Here is a 15,687-nt window from a genome sequence, read left to right on the forward strand (position 1 = left end):
AGACCCATTGACTCACATAGAAACCCATAGACTCACATAGAGACCCATAGACTCACACAGAGACCCATATACTCACACAGAGACACATAGACTCACATAGAGACCTATAGACTCACACAGAGACCCATATACTCACAAAGAGCCACATAGACTCACATAGAGACCCATAGACTCACACAGAGACGCTTAGACTCACATAGAGACCCATAGACTCACACAGAGACCCATATACTCACACAGAAACACATAGACTCACATAGAGACCCACAGACTCACACAGAAACCCACAGACTAACAAACTTAGACTCGCATAGAACGACCTGTGATGAAACCAGGTTCTGAAGTGCAGCGAGTTGATGGTATGACAAGGGTTCACACAGAGACCCAATAACTGACATAGAGACCCACAGACTTAGAGACCCAAACACATACATATAACCCAGCCCCCCCCCCCCGCCACCCCCCGCCGCCCTCTCCCCCCCCCCCCCAACTAACGACAACTCACTGTGACCAGCGTAATGTTTTGTGGCGTTAATTTGACAATCTCGCCGCCAACCCTTCACTGTACGATATTTACATTTATTTTTATACCCAGTCCGCGATTGGTGACAGACCGAGTTTCTTCACAGAGGCGAGAATAAAAGAAATTCTAAATTGGAAAGGCGAGATTCCTTTCGAGATTCAGCTCGAGTTTAAATCAATTTGTTCAAAGGCTTACGCACAACAATATTGCACGGGCGACATGAAGAGACATTGCAATTCAGGGCTCACGCGGACTTGGGAGGGCGCGCACGCGCGTGCACCTGGCGTGCGTGGGGAGAGCGGCGGCGCAGTGGTTAGCGCACCCCTACAACGCCAGCGACGATTCTGGGCCTCCCCTAGGTCGACTCAACCTCAAGTGGGTACCTGGTGCGGCGGGTGGTGAACGTCGCCACTACGGAGACAAAGGCCGTGCCGGCCTCAATAGGTGCTCGCTAACGGCACTTGCCCCCACAGTCTGCGACGGCTATACAGGGGGCGGTGGGGTTGAATCTTTGTGTTTGCACTTATAGACAATACATCTACGGGGGCGGGGGGGGGGGGGGCAGGGGGGGAAATCCTATTTGCTTAAACGTGAATGGATAGGTTACATGCTGGGGGTGAAATGACTCAATTAAATGGACACGTGTTTTAGTATTCGATGGCCACCTCGCATTGTAACAACGAGACGCGGTGCGTTCAATGCGATTTCCCTCCTTACCGCCAGCCCTCCCTCCATCGCCCTCCCCCCTCCGCCCCCCCCCCGCCCTCCCCCCCCCACCACGCGCGAGGGATGCGTGTTGATTGACGGGAAGAGGAGGAGGTGGTAGTGGCTGGCTGGGGGGCTGAGCAACAATGTGTCGGCAACTGCTGAGCGAGTGGGTTCGAATCCGGGGAATTGTCAGCCACGCCGTGGTTGAGCCGGGCTTGTTTCCCGTGCGTTGAGTTGATGTACTTGGCCCAGTTACCGTAGACTCACAGAGGGACCCGTAGACTCATATAGAGACCCGTAGACTCACATAGAGACCAATTTACTAACAAAGAAACCACTGGACTCAAATGAAGACCCATTGCCTCGTGTAGACCCATAGACTTGTGTAGAGACCCATAGATTAATGTAGAGACCCAGACTCGCTTAGAGCCGCCCAGACTCGCATAAAAACCCATAGACTCACTTAGAGACCCATAGACTCATTTAGAGACCTAAAGACTCGTGTAGAGACCCATAGACTCACGTAGAGACCCAACGATTCACATGGAGACCCATACACTCATAGAGACCCGTAGACTCACATAGAGACCCATTTACTAACAAATAGACCCAAAGACTCGCGTAGAGACCCATAGCCTTGCACAAAGACCCATAGACTCAAATACAGACCCATAGACTCGTGGAGACCCACTCACGTAGAGACCCATAGATTCATGTAGAGACCCAGACTCGCATAGAGCCCCCCAGACTCGCAAAGAAACCCACAGACTCATTTAGAGACCCGTAGACTCACTTAGAGACCCATAGACTCGCATAGAGACCCTTTTACTCGCGTAGAGACCCATAAACTCACGTAGAGACCCAAAGATTAACAGAGACCCATAGACTCACATAGAGGCCCATAGACTCACAGATAGAACCATAGACACACATAACCCCCCTAGACTCACATATAGACCCATACACTCACAGAGAGACCCATAGACTCACACAGAGATCCATAAACTGACATAGAGACCTGTAGACTCACAGAGAGACCCATAGACTCACACAGATACCTGTAGACTCACATAGAGACTCATACTCACATATAGACCTAAACACTCACACTGAGACCCCGAGACTCATACAGAGACCCATAGCCTCACACGGAGACCCGTAGACTCAGTTTAACAGCGACTCAAATGGAGGAGGCCCTTGAGAGTTGCAAAAAAACCCACAGAGTATTGGACAACCGACGCTCCGTTATTCTCAGTCATTTCTGAACGTTCATCACGGGCCACCAACACACCGCGCTCGCCCCGACCCACGGCCAGTGCCGCTGACTGAGCGATGAATCGGCGCGTCCGTTCACCACGTGACGGCTTTCTCAACTGGAGGAGGGGGTGCACGACGCGGCGTGCTCACGCTCTAAAACCCGCGCGATCACTCGGACCCGAAAATCAAATCAGCCGCGAAACGTGACATCAGTGGTGACAGCCCTGCAGCGTTGTTAAAGTTGGGAAAAAATAAAAAATACAAATCTGCAATCGTAAAAAACGTAAAATAAACAGACGGGACGCGTGAGTCGCACTCTCACCTGAGACCCGGGGTTTCCTTGCTGGCCAAGTGCTCCTGGCTCACCTTGAAGTCCCTGCAAGAGACCAGAGATCACGACACTGGAGCTATGCATTTTTAAATCATCGAGATTGAAAACTCCTTTCTTTAGAACTTTTATTTTGCGTTCAAGTTTGTTGTCCTTCCCCCCCCCCCCCCACGCACCTCCGAGCAACATGGTTTGCTACGTACGGTGGCGCAACGGAAGTTAAACGTACATACACACTGCCCATAGATTAACACTGCCCATAGACTAACACTGCCCATAGACTAACACTGCCCATAGACTAACACTGCCCATAGACTAACACTGTCCATAGACTCACACTGCCCATAGACTCACACTGCCCATAGACTAACACTGCCCATAGACTAACACTGCCCATAGACTAACACTGCCCATAAACTAACACTGCCCATAGACTAACACTGCCCATAGACTAACACTGCCCATAGACTAACACTGCCCATAGACTAACACTGCCCATAGACTAACACTGCCCATAGACTAACACTGCCCATAGACTAACACTGCCCATAAACTAACACTGCCCATAGACTAACACTGCCCATAGACTAACACTGCCCATAGACTAACACTGCCCATAGACTAACACTGCCCATAGACTAACACTGGCCATAGACTAACACTGCCCATAGACTAACACTGCCCATAGACTAACACTGCCCATAGACTAACACTGCCCATAGACTAACACTGCCCATAGACTAACACTGCCCATAGACTCAACACTGCCCATAGACTCAACACTGCTGTCTACCTATGCTGGTGCAAAAGAAGTTTCAAATTGCATGCATACAGCTACCACGGTGCCCATCACGGATGCAAACACATTATGATGATTATTGTCATCATCCTCTTCTTATGCGTACGGCTGGTGTTGGCGTCGGGAGCGACAGCTTTGATCGCACAGCGAGGTGGTGGATGAGTCAAGGTGATCGCATCAGGAGGAGTAGCGTAGTGCTCAATCATCGCTGTGATCACGACGACGACGACGACACCTCCGTGTTGTAAACGGGGCGCCAAGTCCACGTCAGCCGCCCCATGCCTCCGTCCCATTTGTCATTTTATTTAATCATTATCATAGACACGGACAGGATGGCAGAGGAAGTGACGTAAAAACTAAAAATGTTCTATGTTTTTTTTTTATTTCACCAGGTAAGGCCCACTGAGCAATGTAGCTTTCTTGCAGAAACAACCTGCCTATCGTAATTGACAGCTCAACGAAGTGGGCTCGTCGTCATCATCATCACCTAGAAATGCATAGCAGCAGCCGAATACTCTAAACGCGCAGCGACGTCGATTCGAAATGTGGAAGGGGAAACTCGGAGGAACCGGGGAAAAATCCACGCGGCCACGGGCAGAGAGAGAGAGAGACATCCAAACTCCAAATATGCAGCAGCAGGCGCCAGGGTTAAGCAGCTAAATGAGGTAGGCAGATACATTAAACAATCGCACGTGAACTCAATCGTACGTAAACGCTGGCGAAGCAGCAAATTGCAGAGGTGGGACAAAGTCATTGTTATGCAAGTCCAAGTCGAGTCGCAAGTCATCAAATTCATGACTCGAGTCTGACTCGAGTCCAAGTCACATGACTCGAGTCCACATCTCATAGGTGGGACAAAGTCATTGTTATGCAAGTCCAAGTCGAGTCGCAAGTCATCAAATTCATGACTCGAGTCTGACTCGAGTCCAAGTCACATGACTCGAGTCCACACCTCTGACAAATTGACGTCGCACACGGGGCGGTCTCCCGGGCTCATTTGGTTCAGCCAGGCGAGACACTGCGGAGGCCAGGGGGAGGAGTCTCCGGTTGCGTCTAAAGGGAAGCCCCCCCACTCCTCCTTCGGCAGGGCGCGTCGCCCACGGACGTATCGCGCAAGAACACAATCCGACACAGAATATCGCAGGAGGAATCCGAAGAGCTATGAAGCTCTTTCTTCACAGATGTCCAGCCGGGGCACGGGGTAAGACGGTCACACGAACAAACTATTTCAAACAGATGATATTAAGTGCAAGAAAGGTAAGAGAATCAGCCCCACGCATACGAATACAACCAAACCATCCCCGTCCCATCAGACAGAGCACTCACCACGTTGCCCTTCTGGCCGACAGGACCATCCGAGCCAGTAGGGCCCTACAGCATCCACGCGGCAGAAAATACAACACCATCGTAATCATCACCATCGCCATCGTCATCATCATCGTCATCATCATCACCACCATCGTCATCATCACCACCATCATAATCATTATCGTCAACGTCATCATCACCATCGTCTTCATCACCACCACCATCACAATTGTTATCGTCAACGTCATGAACGTCACCATTATTGCTATCATCACCACCACTGTCATCATCGTCGTCTCATTGGCCAGTATCAAAGTATGAATAATAATAATAATAATCGGTCTTTACCCTTTCTGGCAATGAAAAACAGGGGTTGTGTTAAGATGTTCAAACACCAAATAGACACACTTTGCAAGGAATCAACAAGTTACTGCATTAACCACACAAACATTATTTGTGGTGAACATGCAAACACAACATCCTCGGATAATAATAATATATGACGCATTGTCCTGGAAACTAATTGGCCTACATCACCACCACCACTCTCGTTGTCATCATCAACATCTTCATTAACGTCGTCAACATCATTACACTCTCATATTTTAATTTCAAGGGAGATGCAACTCAAAGAAAACTCCGAAAATTATTCAGCGATGCAGCTGCTTCTGCTGCTGCTCCATTGGAAATAAGCAATAACGCCTCAACACCGCACGGTTGGCTACGTACGGTGCGAAAGAAGTTCAGTGTACGTATGAAATGGCCGACAAATTACCCCAAGCCAATATGCAGCCTAACGGCTGTTTGAAATTAAACATGAAGGGTCTCCGATTGGTAGAAAAAGGCCCCCATGGAGATTCGTCGGGAGGCAGACTTTTGAAGGGATTGAAAGAACAAGGTTCGGAACGAGATCAATCTGACAACAGAGAGAGTAACCGTGAGAGGGGAAGGACAGGGATTGGCTGAAGTAAAAAAAAAACAAGGACAAGAAGTTCCGAGAAAAGGGGGCTGAGGAATATTGAAGGGGAGAGCGCGAGGAGTGGGGACCTTTGGAGGAAGAAGACACAAGCCGGAAGACAAGCACGAAGCCTAGGGTCCTTTATTGTGGCTGTGTCCAAATAAAAGTGGCTCATATTTTATTATTTCCCTTCTACGTGACGTTACCGAAAGAACCAAGAAGATTAATCCCTGCAGTCACGAAAGCTTTAAATCGAAATTTGACTCTTGCTACTTCGCCTTCAGAGTTGTTACGCGTACATACGTACCACCATCGCGTGTGCGTGGCCTGAGCCAAAAAACAAAATATGAAGTCATCCTACCGGCGAGGGAACCTCTTACGGTTTGAGTTACGAGGGCTACTGACCACAGGGCCCGGGTTCCCGGGGACTCCTCTCGGTCCGATGAGTCCCCGTGGTCCCTGGGCGAGGGGGGAAGGGGACAGAGGGCAGGACGCGTCAGCCCGGACGATCCGACCTCCCATCGTCAGCCTCGCGACGCGAGCACGCGTGTGCAACAACAACAACAACAACGTGGCGTGACACATTACGTTATTATCACTGTTGTTAATATCCACATCCCCCCACCCACCCAGCGTTTGTTTCACCGAGTCTCAAGACTCTTGTTCAGGAGGGTCCTGCCATGGTTTCTGCAGTAGCGGTGAGGGGGGGGTGTCGATGTTGCTGTTGCTGCTGTCGTGTGTGCGTGCGCGTGTGTGTGTGTGTGTGCGTGTGTGCGATACAAACTGAGTGAATGTGCAGGTGATGCTTCAGCATTGCTGGGATGTTTTGGTCTAAGCCGGTTGTATTGTATGGGGTTGTTGTAGAGAGATAGAGAAGACACCACACACGCACACACACACAGCTCCACACCAGAAAGGTGTCCCAGGGGCTGCAAGGAACGAGTGCATGTCCTGCCCAGGAAGCGACGTCCCGTTGGTGGGGTTTGGAAACAACAAAGTTCTAAGGTCCGTCAAATTAATGGGGAGGCTCCACTGGGACACATGGTGAAAGCTGGCAACCCCCCTCCCACTCTTACAAAGCCACACCCCACCGCTCAGGGAGCCCTGCCCACTGCCCCTGTAGCTCCGGCTGCTGCACGTGGCTGCCTGCAGTGATCAGGTGCTGTGGAGGCAACAGCGACGATTGGTGGATCACAGCACACACAGATGTTGTGTGAAACTCCCGTCCCATTGGGGCGTCGAGGGGGAGCGGTACCGTGGCTCTGGCAGGAGAAGGCGGTGCAGCAGAAATGTGGCCTGTTTCGTCTGTACGGGGGATAAAGCGTTGCCCCCTCGTATGCGCTCGTTTTCTCCACACACGCTTCAGTTTCCTCCCACATGCAAACACGAATTAATTGGCCGATAACACCTCAATAATACATAGAGGACCGCAGAGCTGGGGCAATCGTTGGTCATGCCTGACTGCTCCTGCTACCTTCCCCCTGCACGTCTGCGGTTCCACCGAGTCGATCTCTCGCTCTCTCTCGCTCTCTCCCTCTTCGAAGGGCGAGCGAGCGAGGAGTGGCCGCGTGGCGTCGCGAGTTGAAAACAAAGTTGGAAAGACGCCGTGGGCGGAAAATCGGAGGGAGTCCTCCTGTACGCGCGTGCGCCACTCAGGCTAACTCCAAACCACGGAGCGCGTAACTTCGCACCGTGCCCCCACAGGCGTACGCCAGACGGGTGAATTGGCAATTCCAGCAAATCCCCAGACAAAGTAATTGAACGGCCAAATCACTTAGAGCCGAGTGTTTAATAGTTGCTCTTCATTGGCCGTACGAGAGAGAGAGAAAAGATTGCCGCTGCCTCCGAGCGTGCGGTCTAATCGTTGGAAATGTGTTTCCATTAACCCATGAATCGGCTCTGCTCAACGTCATCTTTAAAGCAGAACAAATTGGCAGTTTTTTTTTTATACACAACGTGACGCCTTCTTTCAAAAAGTGTCACTCTATATATTCAGCGGTGGACCAGAGGTGAGAGACACTGAGCCGAGCCGCACCCCCCCCCCCCCCCACTTGCTGACAAAGACACAAAGACAAAGACTCCCCGTATAGCCTGAACAGACTTTTTGGGCAAGTGCCATCAGCGAGTAGCACCTATGAAGGCCGCCAAGGCACACGAGGGGGTGGGTGGCCAGCACCATGCCCCAGTGGCGATGTTTACACACCACACTAGGGGAGGCCCAGGACCGGTTCAGATAACCGTCACTGCTATTGGCCGTGAGCGGGAATGGAACTCGGGCTGCCGAGGTCGTAGCAAAATCGAGTTCTGCACTTAATTTGACAGCTTCAGGAGGCCGTGATCCAGCAGTCGATTGAACGTGACTGATGACGATGGTGGCTGCCTTTGGCTAAATTACAGCTCTGAGAATTAAAAATATTGGTTTGACTGTCATGTGATGAACGTTACTTCCACGCGGCAGAGCAGGCGGAAAGTGCTGCCCCTCCAACTGCGTGTGGATCAGAGGTCATGTGAATCAAGGATTTAAAAAGTAGCTCTGTGATATCTGCTTCTGTGGGCTGTTCCATGCGGACCAGAGGTCATTTGATGGGATCTCAGATGTAGCTCTGTGATATCCACTTGTGTGGGCTGTTCCATGCGGACCAAAGGTCATTCGATGGGCTCTCATATGTAGCTCTGTGATATCCACTTCCGTGGGCTGTTCCATGCGGACCAAAGGTCATTCGATGGGATCTCAGATTTAGCTCTGTGATATCCACTTGTGTGGGCTGTTCCATGCGGACCAGAGGTCATTTGATGGGATCTCAGATGTAGCTCTGTGATATCCACTTCCGTGGGCTGTTCCAAATCTCAATATTCTCTTTGAGAGGTGTCACCGATATTACGGGCAACCACGCGACACAAATTTAACAAAATGGGATAAAAACCTTTTTAAAAACGAGTGGCACGACACAGCCTGGGAACAGCAGATGGTGAGGTTACATTTGTTACCAAATCCCTCAACGAGCAACGGAACAGCAGACATCCCCTTTGCCAAATTCCAGTCACTTTAGAAGGGGCGGCAGCATCGCAAAGGCTTGCACGTTCCACGCCAGCCGGAACATGGGCACGCGGCGTTCGAATCGAAGTTTCTCTCTCGCTCGATCGCTCACGCGCTCGCTCACTTACAGACTCTCCTGGCAAGCCCCTGGCTCCGATCGCCCCCGTGTCTCCCTGGGGAGAGAATAAACACAGAAAATACATTTTAGAAAACAATCTCTCGCAACAACAACAACGTTGAGCCGTTTGAACACAGCCTGGCTTTCGGGGAGTTAACCACGGACTTAAGAGCGCTACACCTCCCATCGCATAGGGCTTATCGCGGCTCATTCATCCGAATGACATCAGGGGAACACAGAGCTAAAGAGGGTGCAACAAAGCGTGGAGAAGTCCTCGCATTTTTGGCATCACACCAGGAGACAGGGGGATGAATACTGCGAGATTGGTGAATGCACGCACGCGCGCGCGCTGGTGTGATTCGAAGTTCGTGACATCAACTATGACCCAAAGTGGAGGGCCTGGGTCAGGAGATGCCGTGGCTCGAAGGGACAACGATGGCCGGCGGTAGAGACTGATGAAAGAGTTGCAGCCAAATGAGGGATCGTTGCATTGAGAGGAAGTCTACTGCAGGCAGAGGTGGAAGTGAAAGAAAAAAGGAAAGATCACCTTTCTAGACTGTTGGGGCAAGTGCTGTTAGCGAGCAGCACCTATGAAGGCCAAACACAACACAGCACCACGCCCGACCGCCTTTGTCTCTGAAGTGATGTTTACACATCGTACCAGCTACTCTTTTGAGTCCCAGTCAACCTACGGGAGAGGCCCATAACCTGTTCCTACGAATCCCACTGTTATCGGCCGCGAGCGGGAATCGAACTGGGATCGCCGGGTTCGTGGCACGGCACGCTGGCATGCTGTGCCGCCTCTGTGCGCAGCCGCGGCCGGTGGGGCGCCCTGTGAGGGGAGTGGAGGCACGTACGGCAGGTGCGACGAAGCGGACGTTTCACTTGTTTAAATTATTGTTCTCTTGCCAATTGTCTTGAGGAGCCCCCAGCCGGCCTCCCCCCCCCCAACCTTTCCAATGGTTATCCCCATTGCATCCTCGAGCTTCGGCAAAAGCACCCGGCTCAGGCGCTATTACGGTCCCGTGGGCATGAAAAACAATGCGCTTTAGAATTTTGAATGAGCGGCGGGACGCTGCTGCTCACGCGTGCGTGCCGTCGTAAACACGGTGTTGCAAGCACAAAGCTCTCGGCCTTGTCTCGACCGCTGCTAGCTCATTACAGCCACACAATCGAGTTGATTGTGTGGCTGTAATATCGTTGTGCAATCGCCGGCTCATCACCATTGCGATTCATCGGTCCTGATGAGGGACGCAACAGGGAGGCTTCTGGAGAGCTCACTCGAGGGTGTGTTTGGTCTACTCTTCCACAGGCGTCTGATTATTATAAAAAATTTTACCAGGTATGGCCCGCTGCTCTATATAACTCTTTGTGAAGTGACCTAGCCATCAAAAATTATCGCTCAACGTATCATGTGCAAATTTCCATCAGTAGTCAAATACTCTAAACGCATGACGTTGATTCTCAGTGTGAAGGGAAAAACCGGAGGACCCGGAGAGAAATCCACGTGACCAAAGGGGAGAGAGAGAAACACCGCAAACTCTGAATATAGCAGGTCAGGATTTAACCCACGAACGTCCTGCATACCAGGCGAAGGAGTTAAAATCTCCAAGGCACAGTGACGTCTTAGAAGCGTTGAGAGCAGCCGTGCTGCGCCCAACGACACGCGGCCTGCCGATTGCTACGTCCTGCGTATTCAGATGCGATGGAGGTGATTTAAGAATCCCGAACCACCCGCCGTTTCAACTGCCGTCGTGCTGAGGGTTTGGAATCGAACTAGCGACCTCTGTCGTGGCAAATCCCACGACCTCTGACAGTTAAACCGTCGTGGTAGGCAGCCCCCACCCCCTAATAAATATGGTGTCCTCATTAGCATAACAAAATGGCACCCTCATTTGCATAACAAAATGGCATCCTAATTTGTATAACTAAATGGCGTAATGGCCACTCACCCTGGGCCCGTCGTCCCCTGTCGGCCCCTGTGGTCCTGCTGGGCCAAGGTCACCCTAGGGGGATGGTACCAAAAAAATAATAACAACAACACAGCAGTCTGAACACACACACAAAAAATAAAAATCGAAATTATACAAATAAAACTCAAACAGAAGTATGAAATGAAACACAGGCACGCGCAGTGAAGCGGGTTAAACAATCAGAGAGTGTGCATCAGAAGTAAATTCTTTAACCAAAAATAGCATTGAATTAATTCCTAAGTCCACAGGAGTCTCACAGCAGGGGGGGGGGGAAGTAATCTCAATTTACGGCGTAAGCTTTAAATCGTGGCGGGGAAGCACACACACTCACCCGGCTGCCCTTCTCGCCCGGCAGACCCGGTAAGCCATCGAATCCCCGATCGCCCTGCAAATCAAGCGGAGAGACAGTGGAGAGGATCACGAGGAGGAGGAGGATGATGATGAGGATGATAATGATGATGAGGATGATGATGACTATGAGAATGATGATGAGTATGATGATGAGAATGATGATGATAATGAGGATGACGATGATGAGGATGATGATGAGGATGATGATGATGATGAGGAGGAGGAGGAGGAGGAGGATGATGATGATGATGATGATAATTATGAGGATGATGATCATGAGAGAGGGAGGGTGACGACGTTGTACGATGGACAGTGAGACGATCGCGGGCCTGGGTGCACACTAAAACTATGTAACAAAACTTTTTTTTATATTCTTTGGGTCTTTCGGTGAAGTCACGTAAATAGGCTCAAAGAGAATAACAAACTACGATGTTTTCGATCGACCGCTTGTGTTGCGATCGAAACGTCGTAGCTTTTTGTTATTTTCTTTGAAATTAACCCAAAGAATATGAATTCCTGCAGTCACGAAAGCTTTAAGTTAAACTTTTTTTTTATTGTCCCAGGTGTAAGGCCCACTGAGCTATGCAGCTCTTCTTCATGAGCATCCTGGCAACGACGAATGATAGCTCAACGAAGTGGCTTATCACCATCACGTGGAAATTTACAGCAGCCAAATGCTCTTAGCGAGTGACGTCGACTCTAACTGCGGAGGGAAAAACCGAAGGAGCCGGAGAAAAATCCACACTACCACGGGGAGAGAGACACGCAAACTCCAAATATACAGCAGGCGTGAGCGCCGGTATTAAACCCAGGACCTCCTGTGTACCAGGCGAGGTAGTTAACATCTCCTAGCCACCACAGATGTGAAAAGGCCCCTGGCGTTCTGGGGAGTCGAGGAAGCCTTGCCTTGCTGCCTTCGTTGCCCGGCATCCCTCTCGCTCCGTCGGCCCCGGAGCGACCCTGAAAAAAGCAAAATAAAACAAATTCACCATTGGAACCTCATTTGCCAGTAAAAAATATGATAATAGTTTTTTTACCCTTCTATCTGGCAACAAAACTGACACCTTTTTTTACAAGGAGTCATGTTTGCATAGACCACAATACCTGCAGCCATAATGCAAACAAAAAACATAACTCTGATAAGTCTAGTCTGGGTCTCACATGGGTTGGACCAGATGACGCCTTTTGGCGTCATCTGGTCCAACCCATGTGAGACTAGGCTCTAAGGAAAGCTGTCTCGGGTGTGGACCAATCAACTTCAAGGACAGTGCATATATTATCAAAGTTATGTTTTTTGTTTGCATTATGGCTGCAGGTATTGTGGTCTATGCAAACATGACTCCTTGTAAAAAAAACAAAAAGATGTCAGTTTTCTTGCCAGATAGAAGGGTAAAAAAACAATTATCAAAACAAATTCAGTGAAGCGCACGTGCCACGGTCGTCATCACTGACGTCAGCGTCACTACGACGCCGTCCATCGCGCGTGCCGTCAGGCAATCAACGACACGGGGGTCATATTTCGTTCTTCGTCATTGTTGCTTTGGCAGGCTTTTGCTGGGCGCAGACCTCAAGTGGCAAACAAAAATCCTAGTGGCCGGAAAGAGCACAGCACGACAGATGTGGGTGCAACGGTGTTTCTTAAATTGAACGAGGTTACTTATTGTCAGCGCTTGGTGATTCGAAATGACGACGACGACGGCGGTTGTGGTGATGATGGGAGGAGACAATTACAAAGTGGAGCAGTGGTGAGGCAAGTAGCAGAATGATATGCGAGGTGAGCTGCAGTGTTGTGAGTGTGTTGGTGGGTGGGTGAGCGGGTGGGTGTGAGTGAATGTGCAGTTCGTATGTCCTCCCCCTGTTCCGTATGGGTTCCCTTCGAATTCCTCCCTTAGCTCGGGGTAACAAAAAAAAATACTGCGGATGCGGGGCATTGACCCAAAACATATCAGTGTAGAAAAATGACTGGCAAAGTACTCAATGGAATCACACAACAGTAGCCATTATAACATCATCATCATTAGCAGCAGCAGCAGCAGGAGAAACATTAATTTCACCATCATTCAGCAGCAGCATTCAGCAGCAGCATCGTCATCATCATCGCCACATTCATCATCACCGTCATCACAGACCCCACGGGACACCGGAACAGTCCACAGGCCGCCAACCCACAAAACCTCTCTCGGAACAACGGCACCCACATCCAGAACGGCGCGTCGTGCCAACTAACGCGGATCACGTCCTCTCTCTCGCCGGGGGGAACGACGCCCCACCCACCCCCCACCTCCCCCCCGCACCGAGCCGAAACGCGAGGTCACGCCGGACTCGCTAAATCCCGAGATTCTGCGAATCGATAGTTGCCAGAGCTGCAGACACTGCGGCCGAATTATCGCCCCCCCCCCCCCCCAATGGCAGACTCCCCCCAGCCACCCCCCCTCCACCCGCCCCCAGCCCCCTAGTCCCCCCCACCACCACTCGCCGACCCTGGTGGCACAAGCAGGGTTCACGGTGGCGGTGGAGGAGGCCGGGCCGCTGCTGCTCTCGATGACCCATGGCGCTTGTCGGCGCTGGCTGGCTGGAGCCACGGCCCGGATCACCCTCCGCCAATATTCCCCACGGAAGAAGAAGAAGAAAAAGAAGAAATCTCAGAGGTAGCTCCGTGATATCTGCTTCCTCGTGCTCGTCTCTGTGTGTACCAGAGGGTCACTTCAAGAAGGAGATGTCAGAGGGGAAGAAGACCTCTACGGACCACTTCCTGCCACTTCCAGGCCTCTCGCGGAGGCTCATCGATGACATCGCAACGCCTATTCAATTCCCGAGGCCGGGAGGACGGTTCTCAGATTGCTGGCAACCGCCACTGCTGGGAGTGCACGAGGTCACAGCCAGAAGGTCACTCACTCACTCACCCAGCCACTCACCAACTCACTCACTCACCCAGCCACTCACTCACCCAGCCACTCACTTAATCACCTGGCCACTCTCTCACCCACTCACTCACCCACTCACTCACTTACCCGTCGGCCCAGCTTGCCCTGCTGCCCCTGCACCCCTTGCATTCCTCTGGGTCCCTGACCAAAAACAAAGGAATTAAGCATTAACGACACACACACACAGACACACCCACACACACAGACACACACACACAGACACACACAAAGACACACACACAGACACACACAGACACACACACAGACACACACAGACACACACACAGACACACACAGACACACACACACACGCAGACACACACAGACACACACAGACACACACACACAGACACACACCAACATACACACACAGACACACACACAGACACACACAGACACACACACAGACACACACACAGACACACACAGATACACACAGATACACACACACAGACACACACACACAGACATACACACACAGAGACACACACACAGACACACACACACAGACATACACACACAGAGACACACACAGACACACACACACAGACACACACACACAGACACACACAGACACACACACACAGACACACACAGACACTGACACAGACACACACAGACACTGACACACACAGACACTGACACAGACACACACAGACACTGACACACACAGACACTGACACAGACACACACAGACACACACACACAGACACACAGACGTGGGGGACGTGGGGGACGTGGGGTGACGTTACCTGTGGGCCCAAGTCCCCGGATTCCCCCTTGATGCCCGGTATTCCTGGAGGTCCCTGTGACGAAGAAAATGCAAAACATCAAAACAAATCTCAATCTGTGCCGATATACACATGTACTTTTTCAAAAATCCGCTCAGTTATTTCAGTGGAAATAACGCTCTGGAATTTCAGAATCAGAATCAACTTATTCACTTTTACTGGAGGAGGAATCCGATGAGCTATGAAGCTCTTAGTCACAGATGTCCAGTCATAGTTCTGCAGCAGGAAAGAGTGTGCCAGCAGGTGTCGTTGCTGTGTCTAAGAACGTTGATCCCGTTTTCTATTAACGTGTCGTTGTAATTATGATAGTATTACTCTTTGGTTCTTTCGGTAAAGTCAGGCTATCATAGGGCCATTCGATCTTCTTTCCCTGGGTAGCTTCTGGATGGATTCATTGACATGTCAATTCCCAGCAGCAGCCACCAGCAGACCCACCTCTCTCTCTCTCTGCCCCCCCCTCTATTTAAGGTCTCGACACAGAGGCATTGGGTCTCTGTGTGTCTATGGTGTGTGTCTCTCTCTGCTTGTGTGTCTGTCTGTGTCTATGTTGTGTGTCTCTTTCTCTGTGTGTCTCTGTGTGTGTCTGTGTGTGTGTCTCTCTCTGTGTGTCTC

General features: G+C 50.9%; 1 protein-coding gene across 1 annotated transcript in view; it reads right to left on the reverse strand.

Moving 5' to 3' along the window:
• Window positions 1–15,687, reverse strand: part of LOC144951292 (uncharacterized) — a 273,910-nt gene that overhangs the window by 119,531 nt on the left and 138,692 nt on the right. Inside the window, 9 exon segments of the mRNA XM_078881487.1 lie at window positions 2,811–2,864; window positions 4,942–4,986; window positions 6,287–6,340; window positions 9,047–9,091; window positions 10,989–11,042; window positions 11,341–11,394; window positions 12,267–12,320; window positions 14,372–14,425; window positions 15,037–15,090. Of these exon segments, the coding sequence (XP_078737613.1) occupies window positions 2,811–2,864; window positions 4,942–4,986; window positions 6,287–6,340; window positions 9,047–9,091; window positions 10,989–11,042; window positions 11,341–11,394; window positions 12,267–12,320; window positions 14,372–14,425; window positions 15,037–15,090 (468 nt within the window).

The sequence above is a fragment of the Lampetra fluviatilis genome, chromosome 61, assembly GCF_964198595.1.
Source record: "Lampetra fluviatilis chromosome 61, kcLamFluv1.1, whole genome shotgun sequence".
Classification (NCBI taxonomy): Eukaryota; Metazoa; Chordata; class Hyperoartia; order Petromyzontiformes; family Petromyzontidae; genus Lampetra; species Lampetra fluviatilis.